At 37.9% G+C, this 27607-nt stretch overlaps 2 protein-coding genes across 7 annotated transcripts in view; both read left to right on the forward strand.

The window, feature by feature from the left end:
- LOC140253657 (uncharacterized) overlaps positions 1-9940 on the forward strand; it is a 42843-nt gene extending 32903 nt beyond the window's left edge. For all 3 annotated transcript variants that reach the window (XM_072339411.1, XM_072339413.1, XM_072339412.1), the window contains exons 22-29: positions 272-423; positions 1327-1486; positions 3974-4126; positions 5097-5264; positions 6737-6834; positions 7023-7157; positions 8444-8558; positions 9308-9940. In XM_072339411.1, the coding sequence (XP_072195512.1) occupies positions 272-423; positions 1327-1486; positions 3974-4126; positions 5097-5264; positions 6737-6834; positions 7023-7157; positions 8444-8558; positions 9308-9466 (1140 nt within the window). In that variant the 3' untranslated portion in view covers positions 9467-9940. The remainder of the gene's footprint in view (positions 1-271; positions 424-1326; positions 1487-3973; positions 4127-5096; positions 5265-6736; positions 6835-7022; positions 7158-8443; positions 8559-9307) is intronic.
- Positions 9941-14550: 4610 nt separating this feature from the next.
- Positions 14551-26995, forward strand: LOC140252514 (actin, alpha cardiac muscle 1-like). 4 transcript variants are annotated; one of them, XM_072337341.1, is made up of 7 exons: positions 14551-14679; positions 16198-16326; positions 19816-19926; positions 21992-22076; positions 23269-23430; positions 25124-25305; positions 26121-26995. In XM_072337341.1, the coding sequence occupies exons 1-7, from the start codon at positions 14551-14553 to the stop codon at positions 26262-26264; spliced, it is 942 nt and encodes a 313-aa protein (XP_072193442.1). In that variant the 3' UTR covers positions 26265-26995. The 4 variants fall into 4 exon arrangements, with proteins under 4 accessions (XP_072193442.1, XP_072193441.1, XP_072193443.1 ...); XM_072337340.1 differs by lacking the exon at positions 19816-19926 and adding an exon at positions 23972-24163; XM_072337342.1 differs by lacking the exons at positions 14551-14679; positions 16198-16326 and adding exons at positions 18544-18628; positions 23972-24163.
- Positions 26996-27607: the final 612 nt, after the last annotated feature.

The raw sequence follows: 27607 nt of genomic DNA on the forward strand, positions 1-27607 counted from the left end.
CTTTTCTGTTTGTTTGTTTGTTCTATTTTTTTATTTTTTTTTTTAATTTAATACGAAGAATGCATGACTTGGCAAATTACATGAGTGCTAAGAAAACACAGTATGACTAAACAAGATGTGTAGAATCTTGAGAGTTTAGATATTTTTCCTGTTGAACAGGAGCAAATGGGAAAAGCAAAGCAAAAGAATTCTGTACTAGAATTCTGGTACTGATAAAACTTCAATTATGTAGTTTTCCTTCCAGTTTACTAATCATATTTATTAAATGTAGGCTAAAGAAGGAGCCAACCTCGCAACTGTTGAAATATCAAAACTGAAGGCCAAGGTTGATGATTTGGAGAAGGCACTGCACCAGACAAAAGCCTTCCAAGCAGAAACTGAGAGGGAGATTGCATCGTACCAGAGTGAACTTGCTGGATTGAGGTATAAATGTTTAACTTGAATTAACAAGTAATGCATAAGGCTTTTGCTTGAAATTCTTCATTGACTTAAGCCTGACATATAGCTGACAAAGAGAATTATGTATAATTTATCAGAAGAATATTTTCGTAATGTGCACAGTCATGTTGTCATCTAAGTAAAAGTTACCACTGATAAACCTGAACATTTCCTCCCAGTTTTTTGTTGTTGTTGTTTTTAAATAGATGTCTGAAATACTGCAGATTTGACTCAACTGTGTGTTGAAAATAATCATAGAATTGCTCAGGTTGGGAAAGACCTTAAACATCACTGAGTCCAAACATAACCTAACCACACTATCCTTACTAACAGCCCTCCACTAAATCATGTCCCTGAGCACCACATCCAGAAAGTTTTTAAACACACCCAGGGATGGTGACTCAGCCACGTCCCTAGGGAGCCTATTGCAGTGTTTAATAACCCTTTATCTAAAGGCATGTTTCCTGATACACAACCTAAACTTACCCTGGTGCAGCTTAAGGCCATTTCTCCTCGTCCTGTCACCAGTGTGAAGAGACCATCCCCTCTCTCGCTGTAAGCACCTTTAATCTTCATAATAATCTTCATAATCTTCATTTCACATTTGAGGAATGTGGTTTGTAAATTCAAATGTCCACTTCTGCATTGTTCACATCTTCTATTATCTGTGACAAATAATGTTACACTTTGTATCTAATGCTGTGAATGCTATTTTGAAGAGTCATCTTCAAATGGAAATATGTATCGAGAATACTCATAAAATGTACCACGTTTGCATATAAGTGTTTAAAAACTGCCATTTGTTCTAGAAATAACAGCCTTATTCTTTGCATTGACTTCTGTATAGTATATTTTCATTTAATAGCTAGTTTTTTATTTCACAATCAGGATGGAAAAGAACCTCCTCCTCTCGGAGTCCCAAGCACTGCGAAATCAATATCAAATGACAGTTGCTGAGAAAGACCGTCAGATTGCAGAACTGCAGAAGTTGCAAGAAGACATCATTGTTAAGAAATCAATCTCCACTGCCAACATTTACCCAGTCAAGGTAAACAAAATACAGCAGGAAGCATCAACCTAGTTCAGTCAATTTACTGTACTAAATTTGCAGTTTGCTTCCTAAGTGTGAACTATCTAGTATGTGATAGCGAAGGCTGATATGCTATAGCATACATTGTCTGTATTTCACTATTCTGGGGGCAAGTCAAATAGCAAGCTACAACTGCATCAGGTCAGTGAGTTGCCATACATAAGAACACGTTTTAAATAGAGTCTGATGTGTAGGTATCGTTCAACTTCTTTTAAAGTAAAAAAAAGAAGTTTGTTACATTTATAAAATAATAGAGGAAACACACTGGTGCAGTACATTTTGATGGATAAAAAGCATGCAAAGAAGCTTCATAAATAAAATAATAGTTATAAAACAAAAGGTGAAGAACTGTAATGAACCAGTAACTGGTTATTAATTCTTAGCCAGTAAGGAGTATCAATTTGTTATGGTTAAACTGTAAGGTAGCTTTATTTTCTCCTTACATCATTGATAACATGAATAAATTCCTTAAGTAATTTTGTAAACTTCTGTTTTAGATTAGTTAAATCCAGAATATAATATGAAGAAGTTCAAACTTGGTGAATGATCACGAGTATGACTCAAAAGCAGATGTGGTGCTGATAAATACAGAGATTTATATTGGAAAAGGGAAAAAAAAGAAAAAAAAAAAGGAATGCAATTTATAGCTTTCTCACTTAATTTTATCTGATCAGGAGGGCTGGAGCTTTCAGACAGCTCACAGAGGAGTTCTTACATAGTAGCTAAGGTAAAATGTATTATGTCCTTAGGTGGAAATTAACTGTGGGTCTGTAATTCTTGTGCCAATTTTCTGCCTATCATGAGTCATTTGCAGATTGTGCTATTATAAAACCAGTGTTGCTACTTGTTCCTATGACACACATTCAAAAGAGAAGTAGAATGCTGTACTATTATTTGAAGGGTGCCAACAATGTGTTTATCAGTTACTGAGTCCTTGCATGCTCTTAGACTTAATTAGCTGCCAGGCAGACTGTGGTACAGGCTATACTTACTTGTTTTTCTCTCAGCTGAAAATATCATGTATACTATATTTTCTTCAGCCACTGATTATAATTATCAGTATGTGTATATAAAATCACTAAAGACAGAAGTAGCGTAACTTCTTTTGAGACATTAACATCTTAATTTTTTTTAAATCCAATTTTAAGTTTGTCTAACTGATGCTAGTGTTATTGGTACAGATGGACAAACAGGATTACTTGCTTGTATCTTACTTCACAAAAAACAGCATTAATCAATTAAATGTTTTGGATTTTGAATGTATGGTTAAAGTGGCTCAAAGCCATTAACATTACACTTCACCTGAACTTCACAGAAGCATTGTAATAAAATTGTTTTGAAAGAGTGAAAACATGATATAGAAAACAAGAAAATTTGGAAAAGATTGATATTTGTTCATGTTAGAGAAGAAATTAAAGAGATAAACTGTCTAATTGTAGTGTTGGATGTGTGTCTATGAACTGAGAATCTTTACTCCCTCTTCTTGTGAATCCAAGATAAAGTGATATGAAAAACTAGTAAAGAGATGTGCTCTTTTAGATAGCATGAACTTTTTCGAGATATGTGATTTCTACAATCTGTTTTCAGGTACATGTTTTTTAACAGGATCAAAAAAGAAACTGGTAATTTACATGGATAGCAACAGCATTCAGAACTTACATACTTGATGCTAGCAAATTCATAAGAGCCTAAATTAATCTCTTAATTATTTGTTGATGAGAATAGAACCTAACTGTGGGGAGAAGGGAGAGAGGTGCCTAATGAAAACACTGTTGTCCTTTCCCTGAAGCAGCTGGAGTTGGTTTCTGGCAGGAACAAAAAACCAAATTTAGAAAGACAACAGCTGGGACCCAGTTATCTGCTTTCATAGTTTATCATTAAAAGTTCAAGGAAAATGTTATTTTGGAATAATATTTTCTTTTGCATTTTCTGTACCAAAGGCTATAGAGATAAGCCATCTTCCATTAATTTCACTAAAAACGATGTTTCAACTGATAAAATTTATAGCTGTCATATACTATTCACTTTTTTGCGTGTTCAAGATGACAAACAAGGGCTGTTGAACTTCATTGTCTGCTGGGTTATGAAGTACCTTATAGAAGTCTTTATTTCATGATTTTATGGGAAAATAGATTCCAGAAACCATTGAAGGTAGCTCACTTTCTTTCATTATTAGACATTAACATCATAGCTTTGGTCTACCAGATATTCACAGCTTTACCCACTTTCCACTTCCATGCTTCACACCGTTTGTGTTTTTTTTTCTATGAAATTTGTAGATTGAGAAGTAGTAGGTTTTTTGTAAATAAACATGTGGAATTAGCTTATAGGAAGGAAGTGATCTTGTGAAAAGGAAGTCATTGTGTAGTCCTTATGCATATTTAATGTTGAATTATTTAGAAAATTCCTTTACCATTTAACCTGAATATGCTGATACTTCTTAAGGTTTTAGAAACTGCCTCCCTTGCTGGAGGTGCAGACACCCCTGATGATGTCAAGCATGTGTTGGCTGAAAGAAATCGTCTTCAGAATGAGCTACAGCGCTGTCTTCAGGAGATGCACCAGAAGGATCTGCATTTACATCAGATTAATTCAAAGGTAACTTAAAGCAACAAATGTCATCCTAAATAGTCAGTGTGAACCTGGGCTGTTAACAATGTAGAGAAATATGGCTAAACTGGTGGTATCTTGTATAATTGAAACTCTTAGAATTCTTCAAAAAATTCCATTTGGCTCAGACTAGAAATTGCAGCATAAACTCAGTATTACGTTTATGCTGTTGCCTTCCTGGCTACATATTTGTCTGAGAGATGTTTATTTGAATCTGCATTCTAAGGAAATTTCTTTTGAATGGAGTGTTGCTAAACTTGAATTCAAGTATTTTTCATTAGAAAAGATGACTGTCTTAGCTGGAACAAAATTTTAACTATCTCATACCAAACATAAAACACCTCTAAAATGTTTCCTCACAGTGTCTTTAGAAGTGGGTTTGCTTGTGGATGTGCTTTGCTTACAGAAGTTTGCAAATGTTTTTGGATACTCGCTAAGCACTTATCCTGTGTATCTTGCTATTCAGAATGAATTAGGTTTGTTGCATTTCATCTGCAATTGTGTCTGTTTTTACTGCTTCACCAGAGCATTTAATGAATGTAATAATAATTTCAACCAAATATTGAAACTGTCATAGAAATCTCGACCTACAAGTGAAGATGGATGATTGGGAAAGGGTGAAGAACCATATTGCTGTTTTGTTATTGAGAATATGAAAACTTGACTGCTTTTACATGCCTCAACTTCCTGATTAACACCTTTTTCCTGGAATTACTGTTTTGAGCATATAGATTATAGAGACAATACTCAGGTTTTGTTATTTCTACTTCTCATAAAACAGCTAGTTAAATCTTACTAAGCCGACCTTGCCAAAAAGTGGATACAGTTCTGAAAACAGTATGCAGTTACTTTCAAACTTTCAACAACAGATCTCATTTCTAGTGATTTCCTGAATGAGATAGTACTTGTGTTTGCTTTATTGGGTTTTTTGAATAATTTAAATGATAATTTCTTTCAGAATGTGCAGTCAGCAGAAGAGAACGCTGTGTTGTCTGCCCAGCTGAAAACTCTATCTCAGACTCTAAGGGATAACCAGCTTCGTTACACTGATTTGCAGAATCGTTATTTAAGACTGGAGAGGGAATATCAAACAATGCAGGTGACATCCTTCCAGGGCACCATTCAGGTAAATGAACATAGAGAACATTTTAGGGCTCTTTCTGTATTTTTGCTGGTTTTTGTGCTGAACAAAAATAAATATTACAGAGCATTTACTTATTGTTTTTTAATTGTTTTGCTGATACAATAGTCTGTGACACACTGAAGATAACTATTGCTATAAAGTTGTTTGTTTGTTTTTTTTTTAGATTTTTCAGGAAGCTCTTTACAGATGCTGTTTTCATTTTGAAGCATCTTCTTTTTGAATTGGCCACAACTGGCAGGGTAATTGGATGATCACTGATTAATGGATTAGCAAGATTTACTGATAATTTCACAGCAGTCACAAACCATTTTGCAAAGACATTTGTAGTATTTTGGGAAGTGAGATCTGTTTATCAAGTTCAGCATCTCAGTACCCTTTGCAACCTATCATACACATGTAAGCTGATCTCTTTGTGACTCCTTCATTTCTAGAATGCTTTCCTATACTGCCTTGTTTAGTCAATAATGACTGAATAATGGAAGACCCTAAAATATTACATGGATTCATATATAAAACCTCTCCAAAAACAAAAATAACAAGGAGAACTGTACACTGAAAAAGAAATTAATCCCTACTTCTTATCTCACAGAGAATTCGGGTTCTATTTCTTTCACATGTTGATTACAAAGCGTGGGGCTGCTTAAGCGCAGTTCTCAGTGCTTCTGCACTGCCTAAAGCTCACTAGCTCTGTATTTAAACATTGCTTTATGTCAGTCATAGTCTATCTTGGAGGAAATAAAAGGAAGATCTACTTTATTCAGTCTCATAGCATCACCTATTCTGCAAGTACACACAGCCATCTATTTCCAAGCATTTATTCAGTGCCAGTCTAGGTGGTGATCCCAACTTGTGCATCACTGCATCTTACTGAATGTCTTAATATTTCTGTTCTGCTGTTTGTGTTACACCATAGCAACAAACTGTGCAGCTAGAGCTAATAACTAACCCAAATACTCTGATGTTATCATAAAGGGGCAAAACATAATGGGGTATTCTGTATAGAATCCACAAATGTGAGAAAAAGAATACAATATTATGTAGAATTCTTTTGCTGCCTCTGTTTGAAGTGGCTTGTTTGTATGGCTTGATATGCCATACACAGATATTTTGTCTCAGATTCTGATAGTAGAGTAGCTGTGCTATTAATGAAACTGTACTCAGACTGTTATGTTACTGTGTGCATTTGTAGATGTATTTCTTGCACTTCAGACGTAGCTCAGATTGCTTGTTGTGCAGCATACATGTGTCTTCCAAGTCCAGCAGCGCACAGAGACAGCTGTCATTTTTTTACTTAGAAAACAGGTTTGGAAAATTGTGGGTTTGGAATTTAAATGATTGAATGACACAAGAGTGCTTTATTCCCCTGCTGTGTGTTGCTCATGGCTTCTTTAACTGATATAAAGATTTTTTTTACAACTAGAAAAATTGTGACTACCTTTTTCCCCTTTTAATAGGATGAAACTAGAGCAGAAGTTCCCCCTGGAGCACCACAGGAAAGATCTGCAGTTATTGTTGAAATAGACAATATGGAGCTAAATGAACTCAGAAAAAGGTCAGAACTGGAGAGTGTTATTAGCAATATTTTTTTTCTAACAGCTGTATTATAAGTGCATAAGTAATGCTTACTCTTTGGGGAAAAGGGAAGGATGTGGATTTACAGTACATTAAATGTGTCAGTCATATTTTTACAATATTATTACTTGAGTGTATTTCAATATTTCAAAATCTATCTAATTACAGGCTTGCAGACACTGAGCAACAATATGATTCAGTGCAGCAGGCTCTCTCACAGCTTACACAAACACTAGCAGAAGAAAAGAGAAGGAGAGAAGCTGCAGAAGAAGCTCTTGGACTCTCTGAAGAGCTAAGTAACAGGTAAACTATACTGTGAAATGTTTTGGCTTTTTTCTTTTGAAGGCATATGATGGATTGCTATATTAAACCCTTATGCTAGAATGAAAAAACCTGTGTATTCAGAGAGCTTAAGCCACCTTTCTCTTCTGCTTCCTCATGTGGCTCAGCTTCTTTTTGAATGGGTTCATCTTGAGGTTTTCATTTACAGTAGTTTAGAGTAAATGCAAAGTATACTACAGAACTGAAAATTTACGTCAGGTTTTTTTTGTCTGCCTTTTATTTTTAGTGATGATTTTTCCTGTTGAAGTTAGATTTTTGACATTTGAATAGAGACTGTAAGTGTTGTACCTGAAGCAATGAAAAATGCATTTGTAGTTAAAAAGCTAGTTCTAACTCTGTGGATCAAGAAAATGTTAATGGCCTTAGCTTTTATTGTTTTCAGTTTAATCTCTTGCTTCTGAAACTCAGTGTTATTTTTGCCAAGTTAGAAGAAATATACACACTGCAACTTTGGTACCATCATGGTTTAGATTTAAAATTCCACAAGTCATCTGCCCAAGTAAAATCTTCATTACTATCAAAATCTGAAAATTGCTGTTTAACCAGCTAGCAATGATGAGGATTATTCAGAATAAATAACGCTCTTTCTTGGAAAGAGACATTTTGGAGGGCCACAAAGTTGGTGAAGGGCCTGGAGCATCTCCTTTATGAAGAAAGGCTAAATGAACTGGGTCTGATTATCCTTGAGATATGAAGACTGAGAGGGGACCTGATCCAGGTCTATAAATATCTGAGGTGTGGGGGGCAAAGTGATGAGGCCAGACTCTTTTCAGCAGTGTGTGGAGACAGGACAAGGGGAAATGGCCAGAAAATGGAGCATAGGAAGTTCCACATGAATGTGCACAAGAACCTCTTTACGGTGAGGGTGACGGAGCACTGGAACAGGCTGCCCAGGGGGGTTGTGGAGTCTCCTTCTCTGGAGATATTCAAGACCTGCCTGGATGCCTACCTGTGTGACCTGGCATAGGGAACCTGCTTTGGCAGGGGGGTTGGACTCAATGATCTCTGGAGGTCCCCTCCAACCCCTATGATTCTGTGATTCTGTGAACACCCTGAGAGTAGTTTGCAAATAGCTTATGTTGCCATCATTCTCGGAGTCTTACTGCTTTTTATACGGAGCTCCCTCCAGTAATTTAAATGTACAATATGTTGTTTTGTTTTGTTTTTTAATATGAATTTGGTATTTTGGAAGAGCAGGCAGTTCTTTAATCCAGTTCCAATTCTGTATTCCTTTAACTTTCCTCTAGAGTTGAAGTCAGTAGTTACAGGTCTGTACCTAGTGAATACACTGTTCGAATGGAAACCGAAGAGGAAAGGGAAGCTTTAATCATCAATCCTAGTGAACACGTTACTGTAAGAAAGGTAAGTAAATTACATGCTTTTAAAAACCCCATATTATAGGCTGCTTAAGTGGTACATATGTTGTCTGTTAATTGCAGATAGGACTGAAGGCATCACAGTTCATTATTTTCTTTCATGCTACTCTTCCTTTATCTGGTCTTTCTCTGCTTTACCTCTGTCTCTTTTGTTCATTCTTGGAGTGCACATTTTCCTTCTGAGTTTCTGGGAATTGCTGACTGTGGGTTATCCTCGTTGTATGTAAATGCTGGCACAAAGCAGCTTCTTGTTTAATCTGCCGTTAATCCAAAATGCTGACTGAAGCACACTTTTATTGTGTTACATATCATGGGATGTGTAGGCTACAGTGGGGTCCACTCAACACAGCAAAGTAGGTGATGAAAAAAATCATTCTATTTGGGTAGTGGATGGTGAGTCAAAAACAGATAGCTGTGCAAAACGTGCCACATTACACGTTACATGTGTTCAGACCAAAATATGAGTGACCTATAAATTTAATTTGATTACATATCAGGCCATTAAATAAAGTTTATATGCATACAATTATGTATTTGTCTCTAGTATGCTTATGTAATTACACAGCATACGAATACTTTGTTTGTTCATATTTCCCTTTATTAATGCTGTTTTCTTTTACCTTTAAATCATGTTTATGTCCTCTGCTGTGTCAGACTTAGAAGGTTTACAGAGTCTAGGTTACAGTGGAATTGCTTCTTACATATTTATGAACACTTTGTTTGTTTCCTAACCAGGTGAAAAGAGGAGCCCTTTCCTTCAGAAGATGGCTTCGAGGACGAAGTCTTACCTGTTCTAAGCTGCTGACCTCCAGAGCAAAATCCCGCTATTTATTCCTTACATACCTGGTTACACTACATCTTATTGTTTTATTGTGCCTCACTGGTGTTCTCTGAGTACACTGCATTTTCTGAGTAAATTATTTTCTTATAGGTAATGGTGTGCCAATTCGAGATAATAGATTTTTCACATGCTGCTGTTAAGCTATGCACTGGACACAGTTGTATATATTCTTGTTACACTATATGAATCTTGAGCTTCATGTAAGAAATTTATGTATATCACAGTTGTCCCAAAGTTGACTTGAATTGCTCTTTAATAGTGGGGTATTATATTTGCTAAGGAGAAAATATTGCCCTCGTTCGCCCTATAAAGAAACTGCTGCATACAAGTTATTTAATATTGCTTGTGAGTACATAATGAATGATTACTACTGAATGGGTTGTAAATGATATCTTTTCTAAATAAATTTTATTTTAAGAGTTGAACTATACATTTTAAAGGAATATTCAGCTATTACTGTCTATTGGCTTCTTGGTTACAACAGGGAGTTCTAAAGAGTGCAATAAAGAAAGAAGAACTGGATTTTGATTTCTTTTTATTTTCATTCAAAAAATAACCTTAAGTCAATGTTCTTTGGCCATATTAAGCCTTTATAGTTTGCATTGGCTGTTTCAATGTACACAGGTCTGTATGTGGTAATATGGTAAGGTGAAGTATATGCTTCAGTCTGGATTGAGAATTGGCATGAAGAAATGTCTTAAGCTTCTTATACTCCTTTATTGTCATTTCAGAGTTATAATTTCTGTAACTTTCGTTTGTTTAAATTTACTTCCACTCCGTGTAGTCTTGATGGGTTTCAGTTAATGTCTGTCTTATGGCCAAATGGGACTTAGCTGCTCAACAGATGAACTTCAGGCTTATAAACCTATGGTCCTACATATTTTACATCCTTTGCATTACAAATGAGGAGTGGTTGCATTTTCAATTGGTAGGCTATGAAAAGCAGAGGATTTGCACTCAGTTTCTGTAGGTACTAAACCAGGTTATTTGCAAAGGCTGTGGTGACTAGAAGCTAGAATGTTGGTTCTGTTGATTGTTTGTTCTGTCTGTGTTTCCATTCATACCTGTATGAAATGGAGATGCATTCAAAATAAGCCAAGTCTATGAGAGTAGGCATAAAGTCACAAAAAGAAATGACCATTTGTTCTCTTAACTAGACTAAAATATTGTGGGAAAAGATAATTAATATGAAAATTGAAGGTTTCCATCAGTTTTACAAGATAAGACTTGTACTTTACAGATAAGTAAATTATCTGCCTGTGTTACAAGGATTTCTGTATATGCTGTCTTCTACTGTGCATGGTCACATGGTGGGAGAAAGGGGGATTGGTTGAGAGCTGATGTTTGCAGGGTTAACATTTACTGAATTATATCTGAAGTTTGCTTTTGTGATGTGGAATGGGAAGTATCACTGGCTTTAATTATCTAGGTAATGAAGGTAAAGCCTAGAAACTTTCCTCTTACGGTGATTCTGTAATATATCTTAGTCTACTAAAGGTCTGGATTCCCAATCTGGTATATTCCAATGTAGCTGATATCTTTTCTTTTTTGTGTGTGAAATAATTACTGCTCATCTCTTTTGGATGGCTTATTGCTGATTCAGTCCCTGTTTTAAGCCCGGTGTCACTGAAATTCTGAGATAAGTCAGCTATTTTCAGTCTTTGCGCCACACAAACAAACATCAAGTACAGTTGAAACGTGAGAACTGTACATAGCAAGACTTCTCCTGCTTCAGGATGGCTGCTAACAAGAATGATAACGAGCTATTCTTAGGTATTTGTGTTATAAAAAAGTAGAATGGTTTCCAGTGACAATGCTGGACCTGAGAACCTTCCAGTCTTGTTCATCTGGTGTGAGGGCTTTTGTCTTCACGGGGGCTTAATGAAAATAAAAATCCTTTCTCGTGAGGCATGGCAAGTTAGCAAGTGGGAGGGGATTCAGAGGTAATGGAAATCCTGCCCTAATTTATTGAGGCCTTTGTGCTGTCACAGTGATAAGCACAAACTGAAAAAAAGGGTTTCCAAAAATGGCTTGACACATGTAGATATTCTGTGAACTCCATTCCTGAAGCTGTTATAAATGTAATGGAAGGTGAGATCACTTCATTTACGAAGGTGCTTTTACAGACCATCACCGTTTCCCAGGTAGGTACTCCCTGAGTGCTTCTCCTGTTAACAGCTGATGATTTTAACGCTTCTTTTCACTTTGTTTGAGACCTTCTGGTGGATGTGTGTACACTTGCTTATTACCAAAATGTGCTTCTGGATGCCTTCTTTGCCTCAGCCATTGAAGGAATTCCAGGACTCGTAGTGTAAGGCAGTTCAGGTTTTACTGTGTGATTGTAAGGACATGTAGATGCTTCTCATCACTGGAAAGATTAGTGGTATACAGTGGAACCGTCTTTGTCTGAAGCCCGGAAGAATCTATATGTACAGGCTGAACAGATAGTTATGAGCAGCTGTGACACAAACCAGGATGAAGCACAAGGTGAATGTATTCCATCACATTCAGTTTTCTCACAGCATTTTGTGCTAAAGGACTAAACACTTTGTATTTTACTAAAGGAGTGCTGTCTTGAGAATGGATGGCTGTATTAATTTCAGTGTTACCTACGCTTGGTCGACTCACTGAGGGGCAGGGGAGGATGGATGTGGGGAAGGCATTCACAAGAGTTTGAGGGAATTAGATGGTTCAGGCATCTGTCCTTTGTCAATTCTGAAACAGCATAGACAACAAGGACTCTTATTTGACAAGTGCTAGATATGCATACAAAATGCAGAACATGCTGTACAATTTAGAACTTTAATAGTGCTCTCTGGACATCAGGCATTATGTGGGAACAAATAAAAACAAATAGGAAGTTTTCTGTTTGTTAAACAGAATAATGTTATTCTGTTTAATATTAAACAGCAGCTGCAAAGCATGACTGTCATTGAATGTTTTTGTGTATTTAAGTAGTACTCTAACATTTACCTTATGACTAAGTAATGATAAGTATTGCAAGGTCATTACTATTTTATTTTTAAGCATGAAACGAACAAATTAATTTTATTAGCAAGTTTCAGTGACTTGTCTGGAATCTAACCAATACTGAGTATAAGTACCAGCTGAAGAACTGCTGGCACTCTGAAATTTAGCTTGTAGAGATGAACTGGGGTTTCACTGTGAATTTTGTTTCTCTGGGAATGGTTGCAACTGACATTATTTTTCCATTCACAGTTGCACATAAGGTGCTGTACACGAGAGTGAATGGGAATATTACTTTTTCTCCTTGGGGATTAATCTTTGTTGTACCCAGCCTTTGGAACCAACTATCAGTGCTGAACTATCAGAGCTGTGAAGAATCTCTCTACTTCTAACTTCTCTTATTTGAAATTGTAGCATTTCATCTGATGTAGTTCTTGTATTTAGGAACTAAAGTTGCTTCGGTTCAGGCTCGCATTGATGGAATCGAAGTCTGGATACAGTTCTGTAAAGATGGATAATGCTAGAAGATGTTTATTGCATTTTTCAAAGGCTTTTCGTTAGGATTTTGGAAGTAAGTAAAGGCTTGCGGCAGTGTGGATGAAGATTCTTAAATACCACCTGCTGGAACTAATGTTTAAACATTCCTAAGTTAAAGCTATAAGCAAACATGTTAGAAATATTCAGCTTCTTTATGAGCAAATGAATCTTTGAGTCACATGCATATCAACTTCAATTAAAGTGATTATTATTATTTTATAATAACTGCATTATCATGTATTTAAATTATGCTTCCATTTCATTTAGTAGAGTTCTAATCAATCATATGTTGTGATCTTACTCCATAAAGCCTATGGGGAAGGAGTGAACACCAGGACCTTCATTATTCTTTTGATGCAGAAGGGGCAGAGAATCCTATCAGTGCACAATCAATGTCTGCTGTGAGAAAACCTTGTTTTTAAATATCCAAGGACTTCAGTATTATTGCAGTGGCCCTCTGAAGAGCATGAGGCCTTTTTAAGCCCCACAGATCAGGCAGACCCAATTGGTTCTAGGATAAATGCAAATGTTCCTGTCTGCTCAGCCAGTGCTCACAGCTGCCCCTGTGCATGGCACTTGCTTAAATGGAACTGAAATGCCATCCAAAGTCTCATACTTGTTTGAAGACCTAGTGGGATAAGTTCTGTTTTCTTGATCATTCCTTTCTTGTTCTTAAAGTTCTCTTCCTCACTGAATGAAGTTGCCAGAAAAGGAAAAGTGCAATACTTCTCTCTTGACTACCTAAAGAGGTGGTCTTACAGCCCTAAAAATAAACAAAGAGTCTGAAAGAGAAGTCTTGGTGAAATTCAGGCCCTCCCTCGGTGGGAGTTCTGCCATGGATTTCAGTGAGTTCAGGACACTGCCTGATGTGTTGGCCAACTGCTGTGGTTGTGTTGATTTTGGCTGGCTCTGCCAGCCACAGCTTGTTCTATGTCCCAGAATAGCTGCTTTGATAAGATATTTACCATTACAAGTATGGAACAGGTCCTCTCACCAGCACTTAACGTTACAGAGTAGCTGTCATTTAAAAACACAGCGGACACTTTCCTAAAGTTTCTGTGGGGGTTATTTTTAGTTGTTCCTTCAGATTAATGGTGGCCTTCTGGGAAAAAGGCAAAACTGAAAATGCCATTAGAGGGAACAAAAGCAGCATTTGAAAGAGTTCATGTTCAGGAGTTCTAATTTACCACTTAAGCACTAATGTTGTAACTGGTGGGTGCATATGATTAATTCATTTTTAACAAATGTGATTTCTAGAAGGTAATTCAGCTTTGGAAGAGATGGAGTTATGCTTGCTGAAGTCCATGTAGGGCTGAATGTGTACTCGATAGCTGAACCCATCTTCACAGAGATGTCAGAGATTTCCCTTTTGGAAATGGAGGCTGAATTAGCCCTTGATAGCTTGGTTCACTAAAATTCATTCAAGCTGAAATTTATGTGGATACTTAGTGTGTTTTCCAGAACTAAGCCTTTAGCATAGAGTTTGGTAGTTAGTTTTGTTATTTTCTAAAATCATTTTTTCTGTACAGCAGTATTCTGTCTTAAAGATGGAGAATTGTTTCTGTCCTATTCCCTTCCATCTACTCCCCCCAACTCTTTCAAATTACTATTTTTCAGCCCAAACTGAGGCACTATGTGTGATGATGATGAAACCACTGCCCTTGTTTGTGACAATGGGTCTGGGCTTTGCAAAGCTGGGTTTGCAGGAGATGATGCTCCAAGAGCTGTGTTTCCATCCATCGTTGGACGCCCCCGACATCAGGTTTGTTGGTATCAAAATGGAAGTGCTGCCTGCTCGTATTTGTGAGACTTATGGCAGTGATAAAGGATTACTCAGGTGAATCTCCTATTCGTCTTTGTGGGAATTGATCTGCATATCATTTATACAATGGGCTTCCGAATACTTGGGAAAAGGTATTCTTCAACTATAAAACGTTGACTGTAGAAGAACATGAATGTTTTAATAATGTGGAGGTGTCTTGTGGGAGGAAAACCCAAAAAAGTTGCTATATCAATACAAACATAAAAGACAGAACGATGCTAACACAGGAAACCAAATGAATAATAGTGGTATGGTCCTTTTATTGTTCCATTAAACAATAGCAGTGCCCATTAAATGTCTGAAAAAGATCTCTACCGCATCTCTTAACTCCAGCAAGGCTAGAAAAGATGTATGTGATTTTTCTTGAACTTGAAAAAGGTCTTGCTTGCTTAATTAGTTTTCTAACCGTTCCTTTAAAATTAGAAGTTGCCAGTTTTCATTGATTTTGTTCTTATCTGAGTCAGATTTTAATTTTCTGAGGTGTATAACCCCTTTCCCTGAAGTTCTCTGTCTTCTTTTGCCACATTGAATAAGCCTGTTTAGACAGGCATAAAATATTAAGCTTTTTAATGAATGTGTTTTGAACACCTCTATGAGTTATTGAAGTTTAAATGTCAATTGTTGAAAGCATGTCCATTCTTTAACCTCTAGAACTGTTCACTGGCTTTTAATTGTGATTGGAGCTGGCGTGTCATTTTGCACAGAGAAACATTTCAGTGACTGCATTATTATCCATGACAAAATTAAATATATATCTATATATTTACTATTTGCTGAATAATATTGTACCCAGCGTCTTGTTATATTTAGAGAAAGAATGCTGGACTTCCTAATGCAAGTATGATAAAGTTAATAAAACTATTATTTGACACGTTAGTTTTCTTTTACAAAATCTCTTGTATATGTTTCACAAAGAGCATTAATTAATATAGATTTTCAAAGTTGAATGTTTATTATTTTACCTATTTTACCTGCATTGTTAAGTGGTCTACTGGCAAGGAGCGATCTCACCACTGAAAGGCAGTAGTGGAAATTCTTGGACACAAAGTGCAAGCAAATATATGAAGTACATCTTCAGAGCCAAAACCAACTTCTCTCCTTTTCATCTGCAATTCATTTCAAGTATATCTTTGTGAGGTTGAAGTACTCACCTCTCCTGGAGATACCGTGGGTTTACTGGGGTCTTCCTAGACTTTGCTTCTACACAGGCATTTACTGTGCGTGGTGCAAGATCCCCAGCTTCATTTCTGAAGCTGTGCTGGGCTTCCTGGAGGGTTTATTGAGGGAGTTGGTACAGTCAGTGGTTACCAATAAATTCACATTTTAGTCTGGCTTTGTGAAGTATGTTGTGGACTGACTGTAGCAGTACTAAGTACAGTGTTTCACGTGAGGTTTCGACAATATTCTTTTTACTGTGCATGATACACTGCACTAATAGCAGAACAATATACTTTGCAGGGTGTTATGGTTGGAATGGGTCAAAAAGACAGCTATGTAGGGGATGAAGCGCAAAGTAAAAGAGGGATCCTGACACTGAAGTACCCCATTGAGCATGGAATTATCACCAACTGGGACGACATGGAAAAGGTGGGTGTTTACTTTTAATGTAATGCAACACCAAAGACAAAGAATTTGCCATTATTGCAAACCAAAGGAAGTCCTCAAAGGAATCAAGAAATCTCAGTATAGCTGAAAGGATGGTGCAGTGTACTAGTACAGGAGTCCAGTACTCATAAGGCCTTGGCACTGTTGGAGATGTTTTAAAAAGTAAATGTTTTTCTTCAGGTATTTGTGGTATGTTAGACAAGTACTTTATACATATTTTCAGTCCTGAAGTTCAAACTGAAACAGAACTTGGTATGACGTGATTGGAATTGGCTAAAGTTAGAGACACTCAGGTTGCAGTTCATCAGAGGTGTAACAGAAACATAAAGGAAGGTTACTTCAGCTGGGTTTGAAACCTGTGAGGTGGTGGGATGATTTTCCCTCCTCAGTACCTGACTACATGAATGGGCCATAGATGACGCCCATGTTTTGTATTGCGTAGAATGCACTCACTGGCAATTACTGCACAAAGACCAGATTGTGCTTCCCATCCCTGTACCAGCTCTCTAAGCAGGGGACTTTTTCCCTGGAGCATGTTTTCCCATTGCTGATTCCAGTGAGCTCTTATACCTGTGTGGTGATGAAGCTGCTGTATTCCCTGCCGGACGCTGCATTCCTGGCATTTGGGCAGCAGAAGGGTGCAGTGCAGTGCCCTGCTGAGGGTGCCCATAAGCAGGCATGGCAGTGCAGCACTCTTAACTGCGCAAAGTCCTTCTCATATTGCATGCATACTGGTCTTTGCAGGGAGCACCTGAGTCTGTGGGAGTGCTCTGTGTCTGCTTAAGGGCAGGGCAACAACTCAGCTGTGTGTTCTCACATAACTCAGCTGTGGTGTCACAGACACAAACCCACACCAGTAGTGTGGGGTGTACCAGGTGAACAGACTAAAGTTATCATGGAAGCAATGGGAGTTCCCAGCTTCATTTCTGGATGTGAATTGCCCACCTACTCCTCTAGATGGAAGCATAGTGTTTGCATTTCATTATTTTGCTGCTACCTGGGAAGGTACCTTGCTTCATTTCTGTAGTGTAGAATAGATGGGAATATAATTCTCGTTATAATGTTCTTCCTGATAATTTTCTTGCTCTCTGTGTTGAGTGAAAAAGTTTACTTACTCTCAGTGATTTGTCTCTGCAACCAAATCTGTCCTGTGGTAGAGCACGTGCTGGTCTTTGCTTTCTGGGTAATGCTCGATGCTGGAGCAGGCTATCTAAAGTGCTGCACTATAGAAGAAACAAGGAAATTGCTGGGGAATGTGCCAAAAAAAATTGAACAAAGGCATAACAGTGTAGTGCCCAGCCATGCACTCAGGACAATAAGAGGAGGTCACCTAAAGACTGGGTTGAGTGAATGAGTAAGGATGAGTGTGTGTGAGGGGGAGCACGGGTGGGGATGCTGCGGGCCGCCCAGGCATCTGTGTGAATCAGGAACAGAACATGTAGGCAATGAAGCGAAGCATTCTTCTTCTGGTGTGCTTCAGTTCACAATATTCAAATTGGGACTGTTCTGTTTTTCACTGGATAATAACACGGGGCTTTGTACATCATTGTTAATTTGTTTGCAGCAACCGAGCTGGCAGCACATGGGAGGGGAAGAGTTAGAGTGGGGAGATTTCCGGCCCTGATAGCTATGTAAATGCTTAAGCGTTGGAATAATCCCTCTTCAGTAATTTCTCTTAGCTGTTCTGCCTGCTGTTTAAATTTAATTCCTGTCACCTGTTGAAATTAACAGGGGACCATTCTCATTTCTTGTGGAATATCATTATCCACTATTGTTATCATTAGATCAAATCTAATGGTCCCTGCAGCACCTACTCCTGCCTGGGATGGAAGAAAAACTTGCAAAATGCCAGAAGTTTCAGCGGGGTCCATCCTTACTAACACTGTTGAAATCTTCAGTGCATTGTTTATTATGCACAACTCCTTCTCTTCTTTCCTATCTGAAGTTGAGCTGTTTTCCTTCTCCTTATGTATGGCATATATTGTTCTTTATTTTACTGATTCCCTTGTTTTGTTCAACATTATTCTGACTTTGTTTTCTAAAGCTTTGTATGATAACTGCTGAGTCCTGGCCTGAAGCACTGATTGAGCACCTGTGGAAAGAACCCAGTCAGACCTGGGAGCACAGGTGAAGGCAATTCAGCTGTGTGACTGGAAGAGATGCAGCCTGGCTGCACCTCTCTTAGACCTCATTTAAGGGCTGACTGCCACTGGGGAAGGATCTCTTTTTGGAGATCCCTCCTTGGTGAAGCTTTCCCCTGCAAACCTGGGATCTTCTGATATGGGTGAGCAGTCTTTTTCCCTTCCTTTATAGCACCTTTCTATCACACCAGTCCTTCTGTCACCACACCGCTGTTGTAAAGCCTCTCCCATTCTGTCCAATTGCTACAACCTCCAAGTGGAAATGGCCTGTGCCCCAAGTCCCAGTTCGGGAAACATCTGGGTTTACACTTTAAGTGGCTGAGATGGTATGTGTTTTTTTTCTAGGAGGTGATAATTTCTTTAATAAGTAATTCCAGCATTGAGCAGCTGATGATTTTGTAGGTGCTCTGGCTTTAGATAAGATCTTTTTTTTCTGCTTAAGCTCATTCTGGAACCTAGTAGTACTTTTTAAGAGATTAATCAAGTACACTTGACCATGAAGCTGATGCTTTGTGCTTAGAAATAAGTTCATTATGTTGGATAAAGTTGGAATGTGATTAAAAAGATGGAGGAAATAAAGAAGTGGAGAAAAGAATTACATGAGAAGATAAAAAAAATATTTCATCATGGTACAAAACAATCTCTCTTTGAGCTGACATCAAGAAAATAATCCCTTGAGTTCTTCATAGTCAGTCCTCACACAAAAAGAGTCTTGATGGGTCAGGAGAACAGTCAAAGTCAGCACTGTTGGTACAGGTAACACCTCCCAATGTGAACAACACTACAGTGATTCACAGAAACTGAGAAATGCAGTTACTTGGAATCAGTGGCAGTTTGATTCAGGGCTTACAGTATGAAATAGATGAGGCAAAAACAACTTTTCATTTCTGCGGAAATAATTAGATTTATACAGACTGTCTTGGCAATGGCTTACAACTGGATCTCAGCCTCCACGCAGCTTGAAGTGGAGAAATCTCTCCAGAACTGGCAGTTCAGTGCTCGGCTCAGCTCCAGTGTCAGGGCAATGAGGCTGGAAATGCAGCAGTGCTCCCATTCAGAGAGGATGATCCATCATCTGTGTGGGGGAATCCTGGCTGGCAGGGCTCCCTTGTGTAGGTCATATTCTGTTGTTCAATATGGTAAAAACCCAGTGGTTTTGGTTAATAAAACAGAGCAATGTTTGGCAGCTTCACTCTTGCATGCTTTTTCTCTATTTTATTGTGTCTATAGAAAATCTATTAGGACCATATTTGAAAATCTTCCTGTGTAGTGTTTTGTGGACAGAAGGAATAATTTCATGATCACTTTTCTGAAGCGATTTTCATTTTAGATTTGGCATCATTCTTTCTACAATGAGCTCCGCATTGCACCAGAGGAACACCCTGTGCTGCTGACTGAGGCCCCATTGAACCCCAAGGCCAACCGTGAAAAAATGACTCAGGTATGGTGGGCTACCAGTTGGGAATCATGGAATTAGTAAGGCTGGAAAGACTACTATGATCACGCAGGCTGGCTGTCAAACCATGCCTGCCACTGCTCTAGGCCAGGTCACTCAGTGTGACATCTAGTCTATTCTTGAATGCTGCCAGGGATGGTGACTCTACCACACACCTGGGAAATGCTGTGCTGCAGATCATTTTTGCATGGAAACCATACAGGAAGCCATAGAATAAGAGTCCTCGATGTTCAGGTTTCTTAATATGGAAGATAATCACTTAAGGCTAGCATCTACTGTAAGTAGACTTTCAAAGTTTTAGAAAAGCCTTCTGGTCAGAAGTCCGTGTTGTGTATTTGACTAGTGATGTAACTAGAAGTAAATGTGATTTAAATATAGATATGGAAGTAAGATCACATGGGAAAATCAAATGTAGCTCCGAGCTTCCCTCTGTGCACACATTTGGCTTATATTTAATAGAAAGATTAGGCATCCATTCAAGTACAGTGTAAATATTCTAATTAAGAAGTGAGGTTGACAGCACACGTTTCTGGGAGATAACACACAACAACGAAACACAAGAAAAACCTAGTTTATGGCAACCAGAAAGTGTGGTTTATACATTAGACGTGTCTGGGACTGTTTCTTTGTCATTAATGCTGTAATGATAAATCCTGTTTAGAGGCCTACGGTTTATTACTTAATGGATTAAATTCTTTACATCAATTAACTGTGAAATATCTAATTAATATATTCCTTAATTGTCGGCAAACTTTTCACTAAAATAGACTTCACTGGCAAAGGCATTAGCTTATGAAATCCAAAGTTTAAATGTAACTCCCTGATTCCAGTGGCTCTGAGCTTTTCCCAAATGGGATGGTGAGATGTGATCATAGTAGTACCATTAATGGTGGAGTGGCATTTCGTGGGATAGGTGGCATTAGTTTAAGAAAGAATAAATCCCATATGGCTGTCCATATTGCTACTTCCCTGTGAGCCTTTACTGTTTGTTTCCGGCTGGAGCCATGCTGAATAAAAAAAAGATATTCCATCTGCTCTGATTAAAAAATGCAGATTATCTGACATAGAAATTGAAAAGAGTTGGAGCTTTTTAGGGTAGAGGAGATGGGGGACAAGATGATAGAACATTGAATGTCGTAAGTTGGAAAGGACTCACAAGTTTCATTGAGTCCAACTGGTCCACCCAAAAATCAGACTCTGTGAGAACACTGTCCAGATGCTTCTTGAACTCCAACAGCTTGGGGCCCTAGGGAGCCTCTTCTATGCCTTGGTGAAGAACCTTCTGATATCCAAGGTCACCATAAAGAGAAAAAAAATGTTTGCTGGAGACAGAATGAGGTAACATAGGCTTAAGCCAAACCAGGTGAGGTTTTAGCTATGCACCAAGAGAATCCTGAAGTTCGTCTTTCACTAGATATGATTGCCAGCGTAATCTGAAAGCACTAGCAGAGGAATTTCTGAGACAGAACAAAAACTGTGCCAGGAATGGTCAGGTCTTCCTTGAGCTAGGAATAGAATGGATTATTCCTTTCTTTTTCCAGCTGTGTTTCTGTGAATTTTTAACTTACATATAAATACTTTGGATTGCTACATTGTTGCATTGGGGGGGTAAAAAAGTTATCCAGAGTCATGGCCTTTAATGAATATTATCAGTAGCAACCTGATCTAGTCTGAGGTTCATTAAAAGATATCCAACAACTTCAGTGATTTTTTATTTTTTTTTTTAATATGAATTCTTAAAGAAAATATGGCATGCTATTCATAGAAGAGCCACAGATATCTTAAAAAAATTTAAAAAAATCATAGGTTTTGATTGGAAGGGACCTCAAGGATCAAGCTCCAACCCCCCTGCCACAGGCGGGGTTTCCAACTGCTCTATCAAGTACTAGAACACACTACCCAAGGCTCCATCCAACCTGGCCTTAAGCACCTCCAGGGAACAACCTCTCTGGGCAACCAGTTCCAGCACCTCATCAGAAAGAGTTGTTCTGCTGTCTCTTTGGATACTTTTAAGTGTAGCTGCTAAAGATTTGTGAATTCTTGATTACAGATTATGTTTGAGACATTCAATGTGCCAGCCATGTATGTAGCAATTCAGGCAGTGCTGTCTCTGTATGCCTCTGGAAGAACCACTGGTGAGTCTGTCGGAGAGTCATGTTGTCTGCCTGTCCTTTGCTTATGCGCGTACACACTCCTTTGCTGTGGCATGCCAGCTGTTTATTAAGAAGAATCAATACCTATATGGAGAAAAAAATGCCTTCCACAGTTCCATGCAAGTGCTTCTTGGTTGTTCTGCTCTTCAGGGTGGGTGTGGGCATAGGCCTTGTGTTATTCTGCTTAAAATTATCAAGTCACTACTACTCAGTAATGTGAACAGGTGGATAATACAACTTGATACTGCCCTTAGTTGCACAGCTTGGAGAATAGTTTGTATCTTAACTGGGTTGTTCCATACCTGTCATTTCCTTCTTACTTCATACTTGTTTGTATTGTCAAGCTCCATTCCCCATACAAGATAATTAGTGCTCAGTGGTTAAATCAAAATTTCATTTAAGTATTGAATGTCTATCACCAAACCTGATGTCTGCTGTTAATTAGCACATCTGGTCTAGAATTAGCATGTAGTTCTGTTCTTATTGCTACTTAGAATCAGATTAAACATCAAGACAATAAATTACTGTTTGGTATCCTTTTAGTCTTAACATACTTTGAGAAAAATTAAAATACATCTGTTTATGTAGCCTGGTGTCACAGTATAATTCTATATAAAAAGATCACCAGCCTACAGGAATTACAACCTGTTATAAATACTTGTTTCATGTCTAAAATTGGACTGTTTTATATGCATATTTGATATCAGAAATGCTTTATTCTTTTTGAGTGGAAAACATACACTCACTTCCATTCTTGAATAGGAAATTGACTCATCTGCAGACAGATAAACCATGGTTACATTTTCCCACATGGAATGATTTCTTTTAATGGCAGACAGATTTTTATGTGCAGTTTATATACTGTTTCATGTCTGTGAAGCACTAGCAGTCTTCTGAAATGAAAGGTTCCGTATATGATCGTTATTGTTAGCATCCGTTCAGTGAGAACAATACAATCAAGTTGCTGAATGTTACATGTCTTTTCACAGACATGGTTGCTTAGTTTGAGCTAACAATTTCATCTCACGTGTGCTATTTTAGTAATAAAAAATGCCAGAAGCGATTGGATGATCATCTTTATTTGTTGCTGCGTGTTTCATTTTAGAATATGAGGAATGTAGAGGATCTGTATCAGTGGAAAATATCCAGCTTCTTCTTTTCTTTCTCTTTTCAGGGATAGTTTTGGATTCTGGGGATGGTGTCACACACAATGTACCTATCTATGAGGGCTATGCCTTACCCCATGCTATTATGAGGCTGGATCTTGCAGGCAGAGATCTGACTGACTATCTCATGAAGATCCTTACAGAGAGAGGGTATTCTTTTGTCACCACTGGTAATGAGCTGTATTTTGCATGCACTTTTCTTATATTTGTTCTGGTAGTTGTCTTATTATGCTGGCAATATGCATCAAAAACCGTATCTCTAGCTTAGCTAATAGAATTCTTCTGGCTGTGCCTTGCAGCATATCTATTGAGCTCAAGGACATGGTTACCACTTTGTTGGGAAATCTTGTGTCATTGAGAAATTTAACTGGTTGTTGGAGATCGTATCTGTTCCATAGATAATAGGTAATAGATAAAATAAGCTAATAGATGATAATATAATAAGGTAATAGATGAACCTCTGGAGATTTGATCAAAGTTTTGGCACACAAAATGTAAAAATTGATCTTTACAGTATTCAGTAACACAATACATCTTTATCAGCAGATGAGAGAAATTTGGTAATGCAAACAAGAAGTAATCTAGTTAAGATGGCAGGGAGATCAGAATCCAATGGACTGTTTGGCCACCGTGGCCCTAAGGAACTGTGCATGAGAATGTCTGTATTTAATCTGTTGCACTGTATGTTGATTAAAAACTTACTCTCTGCAGCGGAACGGGAGATTGTGAGGGATGTAAAGGAGAAGCTTTGTTATGTGGCTTTAGATTTTGAAAATGAAATGGCAACTGCTGCTTCCTCCTCCTCTCTTGAAAAGAGCTATGAGCTTCCTGATGGACAAGTCATCACCATTGGAAATGAACGATTCCGATGCCCAGAAACTCTCTTCCAGCCATCCTTTATAGGTGAGGCAGGACATTTCTTTCTAGGGACTTAGCAGAATAAAACAAAGTGTGGTTTGTCAGAAAGTACAGGAAACTTTCACAGCTGTAGGATCCTAGATGTTTGTCCTCAGATGTCCTTAGAAACGTGCAGCTTCTGTTGGGTTATTTTGTTCTTTAGAAGTTGCTTCAGAAAGATCTCTGTTCTTTTGGAGTACGAGAATTTTAAGGCAGTTTCAAACTTTTATGAATGCAGTAGAAGTTTTAAGATGATGTTTGGAGGACTGTTGAAAGATCAGTGCTTTTTATCTTGGCTGATCTATAACCGCACAGTGCTGATAATGTTTTTAAACAGAAGTAGCATCTGGATTATCATTTTCTTATATTAATCTCTGAGTAAATCTTTAAATAAATAAATAATATAAAACCAAACTTTATTTTCCAGTAGTTTTATCTGTAGTGTTAAAATTCCCATTCTCTCAGTGGATGTTGGCACTTCATGTAGTAACTCATCCTGCTCTCACTAATTTCCCACTTCCCACTTAGACTGCACTCATGAGAACCCAGTAAAATGGCTGTAGGCAATTTGGCACTGTTTCCGTTGTACTGAGCAGCAAAGCTAGCCACGCTTCTATGTGAAAATCAAACTATCCAAGCATTAACATAGCTCCAAGTTCTGTATTTGGACAGGAGTGAGATTTACAGAAATTCCCTTCAATAGTGGAATTTCTTTACCAGAAGTGTAGTAAGGATTGCGGTTGATGCTAAAGGATGGTTATTGTCACAAATGGGTTATGGGACTCAAGATTTCCTCAGTCTCCTTCCTATCTGAAGCTATTCCATAACTTCTGGAGTCTTGTTAAGGAAGATAGATGAGGGAAATAAGCTTGGATTAGTGAGTTTTCCTTTTATTTTCCAGTTTAACGATAATAAAAAGTCAGGGACAAAAAGAAATAACATGGTGAAAACTTCTTTTCCACACAGGGATGGAGTCTGCAGGTATCCACGAAACTACATACAACAGCATTATGAAATGTGATATTGACATCCGTAAGGATCTATATGCCAACAATGTACTCTCTGGAGGAACCACAATGTATCCTGGTATTGGTGACCGTATGCAGAAAGAGATCACAGCTTTGGCTCCAAGTACCATGAAGATTAAGGTAATTTTTAGTGCTTACCCTTCTTTTGTTGGAAAATTATGTCCTATAAGCAAATTTAAAATGTTTGTGATTGAGTGCTCAGGTCTTGCATCAGGAGTCATTATGGTAGGAGGGTGTGGACAGGTGGCCTTATCCCTCTGTTCCTTACACCAGCTAAAGCAGGATTGAAAGAAGAATTTGAGAGGATAGAACTGAAAATACCAATGGGCAGATGAGCAACTTGAGAAGTTACTGGGAATATCATAGGCTTCCAAGTTTAGCTATCAGTGAAAGCCATTAACAGTGAAAAGAATGAAAGAAATTTCAGTAGTAGGCTAACTGTTCACTAATAAATTTGAAATTTAGTTAAGTAATTAAAGTATAGGAGAGCTAATGCATTTTAGCACTGACTAAATGGGGAAGCAGCCCAATGTCTAGCATCTAGCTAGGGATACAAGGCTGGTATGTCCAGAGGTTTTTTGTTTGCTCTTTATTTAAAGAACTACTTTGTCCTTAAACAAAAAAAAACCCTGGACCACCTGTGAAAGTGTTTATTTATGATCAAATTATATTGGTCTCCTAAATTTGAAATTCTTTCTCGTTTGTGAAATTTTGGTTGATATTTTGTGGGCTGCTACTTATTCATCTGCTGATGGTAATCTCTACTGACTAGAGCTGGAAGGCAGAAAGCCTCTCAGCCTTTCTGCCCCTCAGATGGCTTATTTCATTAGAGTTGCATTGGAACAATGCCTTTCACCTAGTTATTTCATCCAAAGAGATGTTACTGTGTTATCCAATTGCCACTTTACTTATGACAGATCACACTTCTCTTCTAGATGATTGCACCACCAGAACGTAAATACTCTGTCTGGATTGGGGGTTCAATATTGGCATCACTCTCCACTTTCCAGCAAATGTGGATTAGTAGGGATGAATATGAGGAAGCTGGGCCCTCTATTGTCCATCGCAAATGCTTTTGAATACTTCCTTTGGGTGCTGTCTGTGATAAGTAGTGCTGTTTCTCTACACATTACCTGCTCTTCTTCACTCTGAGTGAATCCTGGTTTGGCTTTCCTCTACTTGCAATAAAGCACACTGTGTGGATGTCATATGAATTAGTACATTACTTCTAAGCTTTTAATGCTCAAACAAGACTAACATTTCAGTGATGGTTGTTTTTCAAGGTTAATAACAGCAATTATAGTACGCAGTTTGTAGACACCTCCCTGTCCCCAGTTTGTAAGGATCTAACTGCCATATATGGAGGAAGTGGCATACCTTACATCTTTATGTTAGTTTCTGCTCATTGGTGGTAAGTCTGAAGAACGCAAGTAGTATGGGATTCTTACTAACTCACCCACGATGAAAGATTTTGGAACCATATGTAGCTTATTTTGTGCAGTTCATTGGCAGACAGGATTTTTCTAAGGGGATTTATTTTACTGAGGATACAGCAGATTTATGTGGGAACTACTGTGTATGTGGTCTTTCGGTAGTGTTCATATGGGTGTCTTTCCTTTGTCTGCTGAAATTGTTTGGCAGGAGTCCTTTGTCTCCCTGTGACCACCACTCACCAACAGCAGCGAGTTTCAACAAGCTACAGTGACATCTGCATACACACGTAACGGGCTTAGTTCTCATATTGTTTTATTCATCACTTTTACTGGGCAGTCAAACGATATTTCATTTACTTATCTGTATCCGTGCTATGCTAAGCTCATGGTTACTAAGTAAATAATAACCTTTTAAATATGTTATTAAAACCTTCTGGGTTTAATGGATCAATAAAAGTGTAATTATCCATGTAAGGCTGATGGTGGCATATATTAATTTCATAGAGTCCGCTTCATCTGTTATACATAAAATAGTAATTACTGAGTTCTAATTTAATTTTATTATGAAAATGTTTTCATTTCCTCTGAGTTTCCTAGTCAAATAATTTTTAAGTGAAAACAGAATTGTTTTACACTTTCCATAAAAATTTACATTTCCCTGGATAAGAAATGTTCATAATTTTTTATTTTATTTTAATGATAATTAAATCAAGTTGTGGAGATAACATTTTACTGTTTCAGGTACCAGGAAAGCGTGTTCTATATGATTCTGGATTCTGGACTGGTGGTGATGTAGGGTTATGTCATTCATGATTTAAATCAAACTTTTATAGTTCCTGCACTGTGAAGTAGTAGTACATGATTTTTGTTTTGTTTGATTGTCTTTTAATAAATGACCACTAGTGAGGCTTCAGGATGTGGAGCTTAGCCCAAAGCACCCTAATGTGCTGGGAGTGGGACCAAATCCCAAATTCCTGACTCCCAGACAA

The sequence above is a fragment of the Excalfactoria chinensis genome, chromosome 5 (assembly GCF_039878825.1).
Source record: "Excalfactoria chinensis isolate bCotChi1 chromosome 5, bCotChi1.hap2, whole genome shotgun sequence".
Classification (NCBI taxonomy): domain Eukaryota; kingdom Metazoa; phylum Chordata; class Aves; order Galliformes; family Phasianidae; genus Excalfactoria; species Excalfactoria chinensis.